This window comes from Trypanosoma theileri (genome assembly GCF_002087225.1).
Source record: "Trypanosoma theileri isolate Edinburgh chromosome Unknown TM35_Tth_1_V1, whole genome shotgun sequence".
Lineage (NCBI taxonomy): Eukaryota > Euglenozoa > Kinetoplastea > Trypanosomatida > Trypanosomatidae > Trypanosoma > Trypanosoma theileri.
This window is the reverse complement of record NW_021639843.1, coordinates 616,138-631,438: the sequence shown is the minus strand read 5'-3', so window position 1 is coordinate 631,438 and position 15,301 is coordinate 616,138. Positions and strand designations below refer to the sequence as shown.

Genomic DNA, 15,301 nt, shown 5'->3' with positions numbered 1-15,301 from the left:
CTCCTCTAACACGGCGTGTTTATGTGTATATGTAAAGTATTTGCCAGTGTACACGATAGAAATATGGAATGATAATATCCTCATCACCTGGAAAGCAATGATGTCCTCATCTTTCGACACTAGGATCACGAAATTCATCGCCTTCAATGAGGCCACATTCATCTGGAGTACTCAGAGAGGGCCTAGATTTGATACGATGTGGTCGCCCCGCAATAACTTCTGCAACTTTGTTTTACTTCTCAGCGTCCCAACGATAATAAGAGAAGCGATGCAAAAGGAAGAAGAAAATAATTTCTTCTTTTTGGACACACTCCTTCAGGAGTTTATCTTGTGCCCTTCCAGTACACCTGTCAAGCATACACTACAGTTCTACATGACGTAGAACAGTAGGAAGCGCTCGACATCCCCCAACGTAGAGGAAGTACTGAAACCTGACACCATGCTAAGGAGAATAACTACCCCAGGGGCTTTTTTTTTCTCTCTTCAGAAACTTGCTTCCATATTATAATTCGAAAAAAAGAAGAATAAGAGAAAAAAAACATTTCTTTACTTCTTTATGAAGAATAAAGAAATCATACTACAAAAAAAAAAAAAAATGCAAGGTGATTAGTGGTTTCAAGATACTAAAAGAAAAAAAGAATCATTTCCGCGAGCAAAATAAATTAAAGAAACAAAACAAATATAGTACTAATTCACCATCAAAGGCGATAACTACGTCAATGAAGAGAGGCCACCTCTACATGACGTTTTCCCTTGTTTGTTTCGTTATTTCTTCGTGAACCCTTTTCCCGTACTTTGTCATTCATACACACGCGTATATGTATACATATTTATGTTATTCTTTTCTTAAGATGCACCTCACTCATATGAAGGCCACTCCTATTTCACGGTGTCTTCTCTAAACCGGTGCGACACACAGACTGACTCTTTACGTCTCCCAGTTCTTCTCAACTACTTCGTGCCAAGTGTGAAGCCACGCACGTCTTCCAACGCAGCCTGTGCCTTTTTCAATGCCTCCATCATCGTTGTTGCAGCTTTACGCTGCGTTGCCACTTCAGGAGACTCTGCAAGCAAATCGTGAATGTTCTGATCGGTATACAGTTGTTTCACGAGTCTTGCGTACACTTCCTCCCGTAGTTTTGTAATCATAAGCAATGTAATGGCTTTGGGAACCTGGTCAGCGACAGTGCCCTTAACAATCGTGAAGTATCCCTCCACCATCTCTCGGATAGCATCGTTAATGTGCCGTTCGTGTAACGACATGTTGTTGCCCAACATAATCGTTGACGGCACATCCTCCATATTCTTTCTATCTCCATTACTCATAGCACTTTCAATAACACCTTTTTTATTCTTATCCCCTTTATCTTTTCCATCTGGACTCCCACGTCTTTGCTGCTGTTGTTGTTGCTGCTGCTGTTGTTGCTGTGGGTCTTTCTTTTCTGGATCCGATCCAAATATTTTTATGAAAGCCCGCTGTGCAAGTTCCTCCATCATTGGATGTTTCACATTGATGAAACCACGTTCAGCAGCTATGATTGTTCGAACATGGGCCGTAGTCGGAACACGATACTCCAGCAGTGACTTCTGACAGATCTCCACAACGGCCTGTTTCAACTTTGGAAAGCGATCCAGTCTGGTTGCACAGAGTTCCACAATCTTGATAAGCTCCTCATATACAAATTGGACACATTTTTGCGAAGGATCTTCCAAACGGGTAATCTGTTGCTTTGAAAGCGCAACAAATACATGATCGGATGGGAATAATGTAGCATGCATACCCGCCATGTTACGTGTGTTAATTCGGATGTACTCATCTGTCAAATCTTTACGAGCAGACAAACCATTAACGTAGGAGGCGAAACACTCATTAAATATGTAGTCAAGTCGGGCACCACCCAGCAACTCCTTTGTTGCATCAGTCACACCACCATCAATGGTATGGTTGAGATTGTCACTAAACAATTTAATAAGTGACAACATATTCGCTCCTGGATCTATGCTTTCGTGGTCAAGCATGCCGAGCTTCTCCATTTGTTTTCTGGTACTTTCCATCAGTTTATCCACGTGCGCCCTGAGATCTGGAATTACTGCCTTAATATGCTCGAGAAGGAGGTGATTCAATTTCTTCGCGAGATACTCTGTACCCTGTGTATCGGCAATAGCGCTGTACACAGGGTGATTGTGGAAAAACGCCCGCTCATCCTCTCGTGCCGCCTCCATTCCCTTCGAGTCGTTAATGTCCTGTTGACTGCGGTTCACCACACCCACAAAGCCGTGACGGAGGCCGATCACTTTGCCTGTGAGAACATCAAACGCATCTGTGCCACGGTCCATGAGATCCAGCTTTGTCAGTACACCCACTGTGCGAAGTCCCTCGGGGTCCAACTGCCGGGCGAGACGAAGCGAGGCGCTTGTTGCCAAATCAGTATTCGCAGGTGAGATGGCGAGAATAATAGTGTTGGCTGGTGACACGTAGCGAGTGACCATGTCTTTAATTTGGCGATCAATATCCTTTGGCTGGTCGCCCACTGCGTTCATCACCAACCCCGGCAAGTCAACGAGCGTCAGGTTAAGCACGTGTGGGGAAAAAACCTTTAGGTTAATGGGTCTGTCGGTGATGGCTGACTTGCCTGCAATCTCCACAGTGCGATTCTGAATCTCTTCATTTATTTCGGCGAAATTGTAATATTTCTTACCAGGCTTGTGAAGAAACTCACCCCATTCCTCCTTAGCCGATGCGGGTAGCTGAACCAGCTGCAGTACGAGTGGGCAGCGCGTCACAATCCCCGATCCACGAGGCAAAAAGTCCCTTCCCACAATAGCCTCAAGCACACTGCTCTTGCCAGAGCTCTGGCTTCCCACCACAGCAATCTGTGGCAAGTTGAGCTTAATATTCATTTTCACATTTGCGAAGGCATCGTGAAGCTCATTGACGACTGAGATGAGTTGATCCATCGTCTCAATATAACTGTTGGAGAGCAATAAAGGAAAAAAAAAGAGAGAAGAGAGAAAAGAAAGAAAAAGAAAATCCGCAACATACCTTCTGTTGGGTATTTTGACAGCACCACTACCACCCCTCACTCCCCTTCAGGTGCATACAGTGTAAGAGTGAGTGACTAATTGAGTAACCAAATAGGGAAATAACAATCGCATGCAAACGGAGTGTCATGGAGGCTTCAGCCAGACCCAACCACCACTGACACGAGGTAAAAAAAAAAAAAAACGAGAAACAAAGAAGCAAAACCTAGTGGTTTAGGTTATAGGGAGAAAGAGAAAGAGATCTCTGGAGTAAAGGGAAAAAAAGATGGAAGTCTCCATATATTTTTTCATAAGTAAAGAAAATATATTCAAAAATGTAATGGAGAGCAAAGCATCATCTTATCATTCTACTATCTCTTCATCTTCTTTCTCACTACAGTGGCCATACAAGCGTTGACGCTTCTTCTTCGCTTCTTGTATTTCTTGTAGTATATGAGGCGCGTATGGCACTCTGATTTTGAGTGTTCCTGTTACCGCAGCACGCTGTACAACTGCTGAGGAAGGAGCAATCTGACGCTGTAGTGGGACCTGAATGAGTTTACCTTTCACCATAACGCGAATGTAGTCCACCTCCACCTGTACGTCAATAAGTGTGGTAGAGAGGAACTTTGGTATGTCCACTGTGAGTATAATTGACTCTTCGTCACTGTGTTCGTCCAGCACGAAGGGAAGCTTAGGCTCATTCCGAAGCAGCAGTCTTCCGTACTTGGCAATTTCCTCCTCTACTGTAAGGCGTTGAGATTTCTTGTTCATCTCCGCATGGAGTGCTCCTATACTACCCGGTTCCGGTTCTTTCTTTTTAGCCCGTTCCTCCTCCTCCTTCTCCCGCAGCATTTGCAGACGGTCTTCTGGTGTATGGCCGTACAACCGTTCACCCTTTTCATTGTACCGTGGTGGACAGACATCAATCCCCTGTGCAATCATCTCTGCTTTAATACGCTCCGCTTCCCGTACCCGTAATGCCTCTTCATCCACAACTGTTGTGACTTCACTACTGCATTGCCGTGCCTCTAGACGCTCAGAGCGTACTACTTCCTCACCATCAAGTTCACGGAGTTGAGGAAGTGTGTGAATGATGTAGGCGCGATAACCAGATATTTTGGTGCATGGATTACCTGTTAAATGCAGCTGTTCTAAAAATGCATTTGCTTGCAATCGTTGTACACATGTTATATCTGATACAAAATTAAGTGTGAGATCTAAACGTTCAAGAGATTCACATCCCTCAAGACCCTCAATAGTTGTGATGTTGTTAACTGCCAGATTCAAGTACTTGAGAGACTTAAGGTGATGCAACCCTTCAATTCGTGAAATGTAGTTATTGCAGAGGTAAAGAATTTCCAACTCACGGCAGACATCGCCTATCACCTCAATCTTTTCTATGTCTTGCTGGTGAAGAGCGATTTCTTTCAAATTGCTTAGACATCCCTCATTATGCTCTGCACGGCGACGCAGTAGATCAACTGTTATACGTCCCATCGATTAAGTACACTATTATACAGAGGAAAAGAAATTTAACTGTGAGCAATTTCCTTCCGTTTATCTTCTCTTGTTATTTCGTTGTTCTCTATAATAAATACAGATTGTATATTTATTTATGCGACTTCTGATGTTATAAATCTATTTTTTTTTTTTTTTTTGCGTTTCTCGTGAAAAGATGGATGACAATAAATTTAAAAGGAAGAAGAGGAATCTTTCTAAAGAATGTACATTATATTCCATCACAGGCAAATTAAAAAGAAAGTTAGAAACAAAATCAAAGGATTCAGCAACATACAGAAACGAACACATACAAACACATAAAGAGAGTTATAAATATAAGTACAAATGTAAGTAAGATGATACTGATAGTGATAAAGCAACCGTTGGAACTACGAAACCCCCACTTTACCACAAAAAAAAAAAAAAAGAAAGATCCAGAAAACACATCAACTTGTCGATGATGATGATGATGCTTGAGGGTGACCAAAGGCCATTTCCACAGCCTTTCGGGCCTCGTCAAACCGCTTCTCATCACCTGCAAGTATGGCATCATCCAATGCCTTTGCATGCATTAACAGCGGTGCATCTTCAGATGTAATGTGATCACGGTAATCGTACACACCTGCCCGCACAAGTCCTCTTCCCGCCACGGAGGCCCGCAGCACCGTAAGGAATGCATCCATTAACACCTCGTAGAATGGCGAGGATAATGAACGACGTGTTAACAGCATATGGAGCCCCGAGACAGTCGCATCTAGTGACTCGTGTGAGTTGCCTGGAAAAACAGCACGAATGGCATCACGGTGTCGAAAGTAGTAATTAAGGCGCCTTCCAAAGACAAACTCTCGGGAAGCGTGATTAGTACAGGCCATGGCGAGAGTTGTCACAGCGGATGCTGGCAGTGGGGTTCCTTGTAAACGGTTTAGTACTTGATTAACAAGTTGCTCGGTAGAGCTAATAGAGTGTTGCATGTAGGACATCATCGCAGAGACACTAGCAGGAAACTCACTACTCACCATCCCAGCTCCCATGCCACAGAGTGGAACACATGCATTCACGATAGAAAGAACATCTGCTGCTCCTGGCTCTGTTAACCATGTAATACTCTCTCGTCGCCAGAGACGTTCTGTGAGGTGTTGCACAGTCTCCAGTGCATCTTTTGTTGTCCCATCCGGCATAGCAAAGGTGAGTGATACACCGTTGTTATCATTCTTACTGATTGTATTAGTAGTAGTATTGATACCACTATCACTATCAATAGAACTAGGCGTAGATACCTCAGCCCACTCCTTCGCAAAGAGAGGTCCCGAGACAACAACTAACTTTGACATCTGAAGTTTCACAGCGTGATTGAGGTGCTCAAGTGGTGTTAAGCCATTTCGAGAAAGACCACGAGTAAACACAAATGTAGGTACATCATGATTTTTTTTTAAACACTCAAGTATAGGAATTTTAGATGTTGATAATGATACATCACCCTCTTCTTCTCCCAAAGATGTTACCGGTACACAGAGGAACGAAGCATCACCACGTATATCATTATTATCAATCCTCTTACTATCTAAGTGATGGAATGAGAGATTTGATGGAACAGAGATACGCCTATCAAAGGTTTGGAACATTCGTGATCCGTACTGCAATTCGTGTAGGTATTCCTTATCCCGAGCAAGCATAGTGACCATTGGGGTATCCATACTATTCGCTAAGAGCGACAGGGTACATGCTGTAGCCGTTTCTCCTGAGCCAAGAACCAGAAGCCTAGATCTCATGGACATTTGTATATATTTCCGTTCCTTTTTCTTTTAATTAGTTTTTTTTTTTTTTTTTGTCACCCTCTCGAACCTTGTCTCTTTTAGAAAGAGGAGATAATTACATTTAAAGGCAGAATACGATAAAAAAAAAAAAAAAAGCAATAACAAAGCGAGAAACAAAAACCAAAAAGTGATACTCCCATCAAGACATAGGAAAATCTTCTCAGTACCTGATGGAAACATTGGTTATTTAAACCAGCTCCAGACGCACCTATGTACCAACTCTCTTCCACTAAATATAAAAACATATATTGCTTGTGACTTACGCTCCTATTTTTTTATTTTTATTTCATGAGTTATTTGATACCACCACATTCCCCTACCGTTTCTTTTTTTTTTTTTCACGTCTGTGTTTGCCACGCTCCTCATTTTTTTTTTTTAGTTTCCCTCACTTTACGCTAAGATAAAAAAAAAAAACACATAAAACATCCCACAACATACCTCCATAACACTCATGACTCTCTCTCTCTCTCTTTTTTTTTTTTTCACATACACACATAGTGATAAAGAGAGAAAGAGAAAGCATGGTCTTTTTTTTTTTTATTTTTTTATTTTTTATTATTATCGTGGAAAAAAGATATAACTCAACTTTGGTCCACCACCCCACTTTGACAACATCCAGCTGCGCAGACGAATACCTTCCACTGCGCGTCGAACTGCCAAACGTGCGTGTGGAAGCGGATGTTCGTGAAAGAATGTCTCGAAGTCTCGCGCCTGCTCTTCTCCCACGAGTGTCGATCCAACATGTTCCACAATATTTTGAATGCGAAACGTTCCACCACCCCACTGACGATCCACTCCATCAAAATGGCGTTTAAACATCGACCAAACATGTCCACGCGGTAATGATGGATTAGACGACAAGGAGGCAAATAATATACCACCATATTGGGAACGGATTCCATTATCATATATACACCGCTTGAGGATACTTTCTACAAACTCAGGATCCTCTGCCCAGCAGAGAGCAGACAAAATTGAACGACAAACTTCATCATTATCATGTATATTTGTGTAATGTTTCCATAGAGCATCCGTTCGTGAAGCTGCATCATCAGGACCAAGACGTACATAAGAAGAGAGAGACATGGTAATTGTATCTGCGGAGTATTCTGCCCCTTTTAAGAAGGCACTTGCTTGTTTTAATGCCCATTCTACTGATGGAACCTTACATGCATCTTTTGTAGGTAAACATTTTAAAGCTGTTGAGATAGCTGCATTGATAAAAAAAGCACGTCTCATCCGTTCCTCTGCTGTACTTGGATTCTCATTTAAAAGTTTTGTAGCCATCTCCCCAATGGTATACATGAGATTAAAATTTAATTCCTTATGCAAACCTTCATCTTCCAAGAAACCAATAAAATTCTCCATGCTGTTTCTATACTCTTGCCAGATACTTCGATCAGATTCATGTTCAGATAAAAGAGAACGAAATATAGCCAAACGCTCTACATCTTCATAACCCATGTAAATTGAAGCCACTGTATCAGCAATTAAAGCACGACGATCAGGGATAGAAAGGGAACTGTATACGTTTAATAAACTTGAAAATCCTTCTTCATCATACCGACAACGAAAAAAACCTTTTCCACCAGGATTAGCATTAATCCATGGAGAATTAGCGAGTTCCACTGGAAGTTCTACCTGTTGAGGTTCAGAACCAATAAGAGTCACTCGATGAGTTACTCCATTTGCTCCTTCAAGTACAATAGGCACACTCCATACTGTATTTCTTTTTGTTGTTGCTGACACAAATTGAGAAGTTTCTTGACGCAAAATAATTAAATTGGGTGAAGGACGATTAACATGAATGATAGGATATCCCATTTGTGTTGTAAATGAATTCATAGACTCTGTTAAAGGAACACCAGATGCCTCTTCTAGTGCCTGCCATAAATGAATAGTCTTTGTATCTCCATAACGATGTTTTTTAATATAATGGGCTACAGAAGATGCCCATTTCTTTTCTCCGAGAAAAGCTTCTAACATAAAAACCAATCCCATACCTTTATCATAACTAATAGCATCAAATATTTGTGTAATCTCTGCAGGATCACAAATTGGAACTTCAACGGGATGACTATTCTCATACATATCACTTACAAGAGCGGATGCAACTTCCATAGATGCATCTTCATTACATTTCCAGGAAGGTTCAAAGTGGTGTGCCGCTTTATATCCACACCAAGAGGCAAATCCTTCTTTTAACCATAATCCTTCCCACCAATTTATAGCCACTAAATTTCCAAACCAATTATGTGAAACTTCATGGCAAATAAGTTCAGTCACACGTTTTAGAGTATTTACACCAGTTTTTTCTTGCTCTAAAAGAATGGATTCTACACATGCAATACATCCCCAATTTTCCATTCCACCAATAGGAAAGTCAGGTACAGCCACAACATCCAATTTAGGCAATGGATACTTGCAGTCAAAAAATTTTTCAAAATATTCCAATGCAAATGCAGTTACTTTGAGAGCAAAAGCAGCTTTTTGAACTTTACCAAGAGATGTATACACTTTTACTGGAATACCACAAGCAGTCGTCTCTACATACTCTAATTCTCCTACAAAACAAGAGGTAAGGTATGGTGGAACTGCAGGAATAGTATCAAAGTGATGTGTTACCGTATTATCATGTTGCTCTTTTAATTTTAGTGGACCATTTGACAATACTGTATATCCCTCCATACTAGAAGGTAGGGAAACATGCAATGTAAAATCTGCTCGTGCAGCTGGTTCATCTTGGCATATGTAAAAGTGTCGTGCTGAAGTAGGTTCAAAATGTGTGGCTGCCATGCGGTGTTCAACCCCATCATTGGTCTTAAACCGTGCACGATAAAAACCATTCATCTCTGTCCGAATTTCCTGAGAAAATGTAAATTGTATAGTATGAGTATTCATAGTTTCCCCATCCAGTTGAAGCTGTAGTGTTCCAGCCTTCTCATCACGACCCAGAATGGTTGCTCCGGTTACTGTTTGAATAGTCATAGATGAACTGTAGTGCAATTTTATCAAATTAGATGGTGGAATATGCGCTGCCTGCTGCAATACAATCGTCTCTGTTCCCTCATACTTCCAGTTTGAAAGATCCACACGCACATGTAAATCATACGACTTTGGTGTGAAGTAATTGTGCAATTTCACAGATGTAGCAGTATCTGTAGCTGTCATTCCTTTCTTTTTTATATATATATAGTGTTTGTGTAATATGTATGTTTTGCAGTTCTCTGATTGTGGTAATATATCCTTTTCTCATAAACAAAAAAAAAACAAAGAAAAGAAGAAAATAATAATCATAATAGTAATAATAATAATCATCATTATCATTATCATCATAGCACGCAATCAAGAGAAAAAAAAAAAAAGAAAATAACAACATGTATTTTATGTCATGACGCATTCACTCCTTTCCACTTGAACTCCCACTATAGTCGTACAACATGTAAAAAAAAAAAAAAATAATAATAATAATAAGAGAGATAGAATTGCTTCTTGATTTGTGGTTAAACTTGTAAACCAAGCAGATGAGCCACATCATGACTCGACATTTCTCTGCGGATGTTCGTTTAGCTCGATCACCCAGTATCATTTCTTTTTCTTTTTTTTTTTTCCTTTTGAAACAGCAAGAAGATTACTAACGCAAGCACAACTACAAACACTAATATAAATAGAGAGATACTTCATTTATCTACTGTTGATAGTGCTGCTTTCAGTGTACATAACAAGTTGCTCTGATAATAGACGAATTTGTTCTTCCAGTGCCTCACGCATACGTTCCGCATCATCTGTCTTTTGTCGATTGAGATATTCCAGTCGTTGTACCTCCTGTTGGGCGTTTATCAACGCCTCCTGTTTCTCAGCTAACTCTAGTAATGTTAAGTTCATTTGTGTGTGAAAGCAAATGGCAGCACGATCTGCTGCCGCCAGTGTGTCCACAAGCTCCTTATTATCTGCTGAGCCAAGTCCTTCAGAAGCGAAAATTTCTACAGGTGATAGTATCACCGCTCGTTCCTGTGATGAGACTTCTTTTAGTTTATCCTTCTTCGTATGCGTTGTAAGTGATCCAAGTGACTTACAAATAAATTGCAAAGCAGTTCGAATAGGATCGCTAGTAATAGTTGTTAATAAGTCTTGTACAAGTTGTGTAAATGTGGCTATTGCCTGCTGTAGGGATGTAGAGGCACTACATCCTTCCCACCAAAAACGCTCTAGTGCGAGTAACCACTCCGCTGAGTCACATCTCTCTCGTCTCAACAATTCATGTGAGTCACTACAGAGTTGATTCACTGCTGTAAGAGATCCACGAATAGATGCAACTGCGTAAATAGCAGCACTTATAGTAGATTCAATAAAAGTCTGTTTGTGATTTATCACATCATTATTTTCATTATTGCTACTGTTGCTAGTAATATTATTTCCAGTGGAAACAGAAGCGTCCACAAGAAGTCGAATATGCTCACACATTAGTACTAACCACTCATCCAGACTTGAAAATAGAATAGTCTGTGTTTGCAGCATATGCATTAACTTTTCGTCAGGTGTTACTGAAGCCGTAAATGAATCCTCCATTTGTTTTACATGAAAGAGAAGTGTTGCTTTCTTTGTACCATGTGCTTCCAATAATGCACTTAAACGATCCCGATAGCAACGAATATCACTAAGTGTAGCTCCCTTTACATGAGGACCAAAGGAATCCCGAAGAGAAGCCACTAGAACAGAAACACCACTCATCAATGTACGAAGAAAACTACTAACATTGTTTAGTGTACCTATTGCAAGTTCCTCACGAATTTCTTGTGGTGGTACCCCTCCTCGGTTTCTCATTAAATAAGGAGAGATAACAACACAAAGTCGTTTTTCTTCCTCTTGTCCTTTTCCTTTTTCTTCTTCTTTTTGTTTTTTACGTTGTTTATCAATATCCCAAGCCAAAACAAAGAAATGGTGGCAAAATTGTGCCATTGCTGCTTGTCTAGTACACTCTACACTCCAATGATCACATGCGTGCGCCGTAGAATCAAGAAGACTTCGCAGTTCCGCTACCTCTGCCTGAAACACAGATAGTTCAGAGGTGAGACGTTCATTTTCTGTCATCCACTTTCGTTGTTCATCCTCATACTTCGTCTTAAGATCAAACAACTGCATATGAATGTGCTCATTTTCTGATATTATTTTCTCTTGATCTTCTGCAGATAAATTCATGGGAATTGCAGTGCTTTTTGAACCCTTTGCTCCAGAACTAGAAGACTGACTTTCACCATCAGCACCAGTCACAAAGGAAGAAATCCCTTTCCACGTTGTCTTTACAGAAGCACCAAAGTGTCCACGCTTTCGTTCAGTTTCTAATTCCGCTTCCACTTTCTTAAGTTTACGTGTAAGTGTCTTATTTTCTTCCTGTACATGCGAAAGTTCTTCACCAATAGCAACCATCTGATCCTGTAACTGTTTGTTGTGAACCTCGAGGAGTTGTTTTTGCTTCGTCACACTTACAACAGCTTTCTTTAATAACGATATTTTTGTTTCGGCATCGCCGTGTGCCATAAGCTCTGCCACCTCTTCTTTACTCGACATACCTTGAAGAAGATTCAAATCCCTAAAGCTTCCAGATAAATATATATATATATATATATTGAGCAAAAAAAGAAAAAAAAAAAAAAAATAGTTCCTCACTCTTTAAAAAAAAAAAAAAAGAATTAAAAAGAAAGAGAATTGCAGTATTACTAGGAAGTATTTGAATCAGGAAGATCGACAAAAAAAAAAAAAAAAATGGGGGTGTCTTAAAAGAAACCAAACATACAGACAAGTAATAATAATAAAAATAAAAAAAACGTAGAACAATTCAATACGTGAATATACACACAATAGGGTAAAGGATAAGATGTAGTCAGATGGAATAATAAATACTTACTCTACTATTAAATTCCAAGTCATATATTAGAACTAAGTGATAGTTCCTCATCCCAGCAGTGAGTATGACAGAGTTGCATCATACAAAGAAAGAGAGAGGGGTGAGTTTATCCCATTGACTCCTTATCACCCTCACTTACACCATCTCCATCTCATCTACAATTCCTCAACAATACAAAGGGTCATTTCTTCTCCCTTATACGTTTTTCTTCTTTTCTTTTTTTGGTTCTTTCGTTCTCCTGTTTTATTTTTATGTTTTTTTTTTCTTTTTTTTTTTTGTGTGTGTGCTCTGCTTCTCTTTCAATTTTGCGTATGTCTCTTCTTTCTTGCCTTTAAGCGAGTAAAACTGCGTCAGACCAATCGCACGCGTCCCTCCAGCACGTATGGTCTGAAAGAGCGGTATGGCACTAGAAATATTTCACCTGCGTGTACTGTTTGCACAGCGTCATCGCCTAGTCGCACAACACCGAGGTCATCTAACACAACACAAAAGACATAGCGGTCAACATCCGGGCGCGGGAGTACTTCGTCACCCTCAGCAAATGGAGGATGCGGCACGAGATGTTGCAACTCTGGCGGTGCCGCCTGCAGTCCGGCGAGTTTCGCGCATCGCCCCGCCAACTCTGCGAGACGATCAGCGACGATCACTTCGTTGTGTGACAAGAGTGAACGGAGTTGTGTAGGAGCGGCAATACCGGCCTGCGCCTCATACGCGATGGCGGGTGCGAGGGCTTCAATCTTGCGTAGACGTTGGCGCAGCAACTCAGCGAGAAAGAACTGTGCCCGCTGCACCTCAAGTGCCATAAGATCTGATGGTCGGAATGGCAGTAGTGACGAACTGCGTGCCTCCTCCGCATTTGCGTTGCGAATCTGCGCGTTCTGTGCTGCAATCTGAGCAGCGACACCGTCCACGATGGCGGCCGGGTATGGAAGAATGTCCGGCGCGGCTCTTTCGTTCTCTGCGGCTTGTATGAGAGCTGCGAGGAGAGTGCCGGTGCCGTGTTGACTGCTGGCGGTGGCGGTGTCGTGGCTGTGGCGGGGGTCCGCTGCGGAGACGCCGCCGTCGGGGCTGTTCTCGCGGCTGAGGGCCTCGTCGAGGTGATCCTCAAAGAACATCTTTCGCCCCACAGGAGTTAGAAGGAAAGAGAGAAGGAATAATAAAAACAGATACAGGGGCAGGAATAGGTCCCACCAAGCAATATATATATATATATATATATATATATATATAGAGAGAGAGAGAGAGAGAGAGAGAGGGAATACAACTGACCTAAAGTTTAATAATAACAATAATAATAATAATAACTCTGCGCATCAACCAAGAGTTAACGTGCACCGGTAGCGTCAACGTTGAGTCGAGGGAACCCAAAAGATCAAAAAAAAAAAAAAAAAAAAAAAAAAAACGACTACAGAGCAAAAAAAAAAAAGAAAAAATGAAAGAAAAAAATAATACAAGAGTACATCAGGAAATCTCAAATAACAATACATTCCTCATGTGGTTCAGTGAGTGGCAGCACACGTGGACGTGAGGGTCGCACGGCCATGGAGCGGTGATCTCGTGCTGTTTCATATGTCTTTGTTTGAATATCATCCACACGGGAAATAACTTTTTCAGGAGTCACTTTTAACTCTGGTATCCTCTTCTCGCGATACCCAGAGTCTTCGTGTAGGTTTCTCTCACCAACACTACACACATCTCCCACTTTACTTGCTGCGTCCCTGTTATTGAAGCCCTTTTGATATGTTAGGGAACTATTCATGTTAACCCACTCGTGTAACGTTAATGCGTTTGCCATCAATTTTCGTAGCCATTGCATGCGCACACTATCTTGGCAGCTCCCCATAACATCATCTAGAGATAACTCCAGAATCTTTTTAAAATGAATATTTTCTTCCTCTGCAATAGAACAGCGTGCAGTGTACTCCAATTTAAGTAGATCAGTTTTATCTTTATCACATTGTTCAAGAAACATATAATGCCAACGTATAGCTTCTATGTATAGCTTCGAATAAGCTGCTTCTATTTTCCCACGACGCCTTCTCTCTTCTGATTCTACACTCTGTAACCCAGTAAGAATTTCTTTTAATTTTTCTTTATTATGATGATGAGATTCCTTTGTACAAGGAATTTTTCTTCCCATAGGGATATTACTCGTAGATGGTAATGAATAAGACGATGATAATTTCTTCTTTCCTGAAGATTGACGAAGTATTCTTTCAGAACTGCTTCTCTCCCAACGTATTACATCTCTAAATTCATTTGGAGGAAATAAAGCAGAAGAACTACGAAGAATATCACTACTCCATGGACTGCGATCAATAACCCAAGCAAGTTCTGAGAGGTTTGATTGTGTATATAATTGGCGCCCCAGTGATGGGGATGGTTGATGCCGCGATATACGAGATCCAAGATCACTTTTTCTCCCTTCAGGAGGTATAATAACAGTTGTAGTAGGACCATGATAATCGCTAATAAGAGAGTTTGGACTTTTTTCATACGGTTCCCCTCCTGCTAATCTTGACTCTAATGAATGATGAGGTGTACTGGTATCATGTGGAAGATGGTAGTAGACGAATCGAGCTTCCGCATCTAATGGCTGCGATAATGGTCTTTGACTGCGTTGAATATACGCGTGAAGAGTAGCAGCATCACCCGTCTTCACAATCCGCCTAAGTTCCTCCTCGTTCATAACTACTAAGGAGCTACGGATGCAGAGTCGTGGAAACCACCCCACACAGTGACGTCTGCACGCTTGAGAAGCATCAAAGAGTAAAAAGAAAAAAAAAAAAAAAAGTGACGGGAAGTTTAAAGTGGCATGGTATTTGCAGTATTATTATTAGAACTACTACAATTGGTTTAAATACAAACGTCAACCAAAACAGTAATTATTAGATTAATAAAACTCAACATGAGCATAATCATAGTAGTAAAAAGTGGTACTGATAGCATAAAATGGTCCAAGATAATAATAGGAAAAAAAAAAAAAAAACACAAAAGGAGATTTTGCAACGTAAAACTCTTTATATTTTATTGTTATTATTTCTTCTTTTTTTCCCTT

General features: G+C 40.8%; 8 protein-coding genes across 8 annotated transcripts; 1 reads left to right on the top strand and 7 right to left on the bottom strand.

The window, feature by feature from the left end:
- Nucleotide 1: 1 nt before the first annotated feature.
- On the top strand, nucleotides 2-382 carry TM35_000013460 (uncharacterized protein; the record flags this gene model as incomplete). The annotated part of the gene is made up of 1 exon (XM_029021027.1): nucleotides 2-382. A coding segment is annotated over one exon (381 nt), but the record flags the coding sequence as incomplete, so codon positions are not given.
- Nucleotides 383-951: 569 nt separating this feature from the next.
- On the bottom strand, nucleotides 952-2,958 carry TM35_000013450 (putative dynamin, putative,vacuolar sortin protein 1; the record flags this gene model as incomplete). Its single annotated transcript, XM_029021026.1, has 1 exon — nucleotides 952-2,958. The coding sequence occupies one exon, from the start codon at nucleotides 2,956-2,958 to the stop codon at nucleotides 952-954; it is 2,007 nt and encodes a 668-aa protein (XP_028887534.1).
- Nucleotides 2,959-3,384: 426 nt separating this feature from the next.
- TM35_000013440 (putative leucine-rich repeat protein) lies at nucleotides 3,385-4,521 on the bottom strand (the record flags this gene model as incomplete). The annotated part of the gene is made up of 1 exon (XM_029021025.1): nucleotides 3,385-4,521. The coding sequence occupies one exon, from the start codon at nucleotides 4,519-4,521 to the stop codon at nucleotides 3,385-3,387; it is 1,137 nt and encodes a 378-aa protein (XP_028887533.1).
- A 449-nt stretch (nucleotides 4,522-4,970) lies between these two features.
- Nucleotides 4,971-6,299, bottom strand: TM35_000013430 (uncharacterized protein; the record flags this gene model as incomplete). Its single annotated transcript, XM_029021024.1, has 1 exon — nucleotides 4,971-6,299. The coding sequence occupies one exon, from the start codon at nucleotides 6,297-6,299 to the stop codon at nucleotides 4,971-4,973; it is 1,329 nt and encodes a 442-aa protein (XP_028887532.1).
- Nucleotides 6,300-6,896: 597 nt separating this feature from the next.
- TM35_000013420 (aminopeptidase) lies at nucleotides 6,897-9,509 on the bottom strand (the record flags this gene model as incomplete). The annotated part of the gene is made up of 1 exon (XM_029021023.1): nucleotides 6,897-9,509. One exon carries the CDS (start codon nucleotides 9,507-9,509, stop codon nucleotides 6,897-6,899), a length of 2,613 nt encoding a protein of 870 aa, XP_028887531.1.
- Nucleotides 9,510-10,022: 513 nt separating this feature from the next.
- TM35_000013410 (uncharacterized protein) lies at nucleotides 10,023-11,906 on the bottom strand (the record flags this gene model as incomplete). Its single annotated transcript, XM_029021022.1, has 1 exon — nucleotides 10,023-11,906. The coding sequence occupies one exon, from the start codon at nucleotides 11,904-11,906 to the stop codon at nucleotides 10,023-10,025; it is 1,884 nt and encodes a 627-aa protein (XP_028887530.1).
- A 687-nt stretch (nucleotides 11,907-12,593) lies between these two features.
- Nucleotides 12,594-13,358, bottom strand: TM35_000013400 (GINS complex subunit 4; the record flags this gene model as incomplete). The annotated part of the gene is made up of 1 exon (XM_029021021.1): nucleotides 12,594-13,358. The coding sequence occupies one exon, from the start codon at nucleotides 13,356-13,358 to the stop codon at nucleotides 12,594-12,596; it is 765 nt and encodes a 254-aa protein (XP_028887529.1).
- Nucleotides 13,359-13,714: 356 nt separating this feature from the next.
- TM35_000013390 (uncharacterized protein) lies at nucleotides 13,715-14,932 on the bottom strand (the record flags this gene model as incomplete). The annotated part of the gene is made up of 1 exon (XM_029021020.1): nucleotides 13,715-14,932. One exon carries the CDS (start codon nucleotides 14,930-14,932, stop codon nucleotides 13,715-13,717), a length of 1,218 nt encoding a protein of 405 aa, XP_028887528.1.
- Nucleotides 14,933-15,301: the final 369 nt, after the last annotated feature.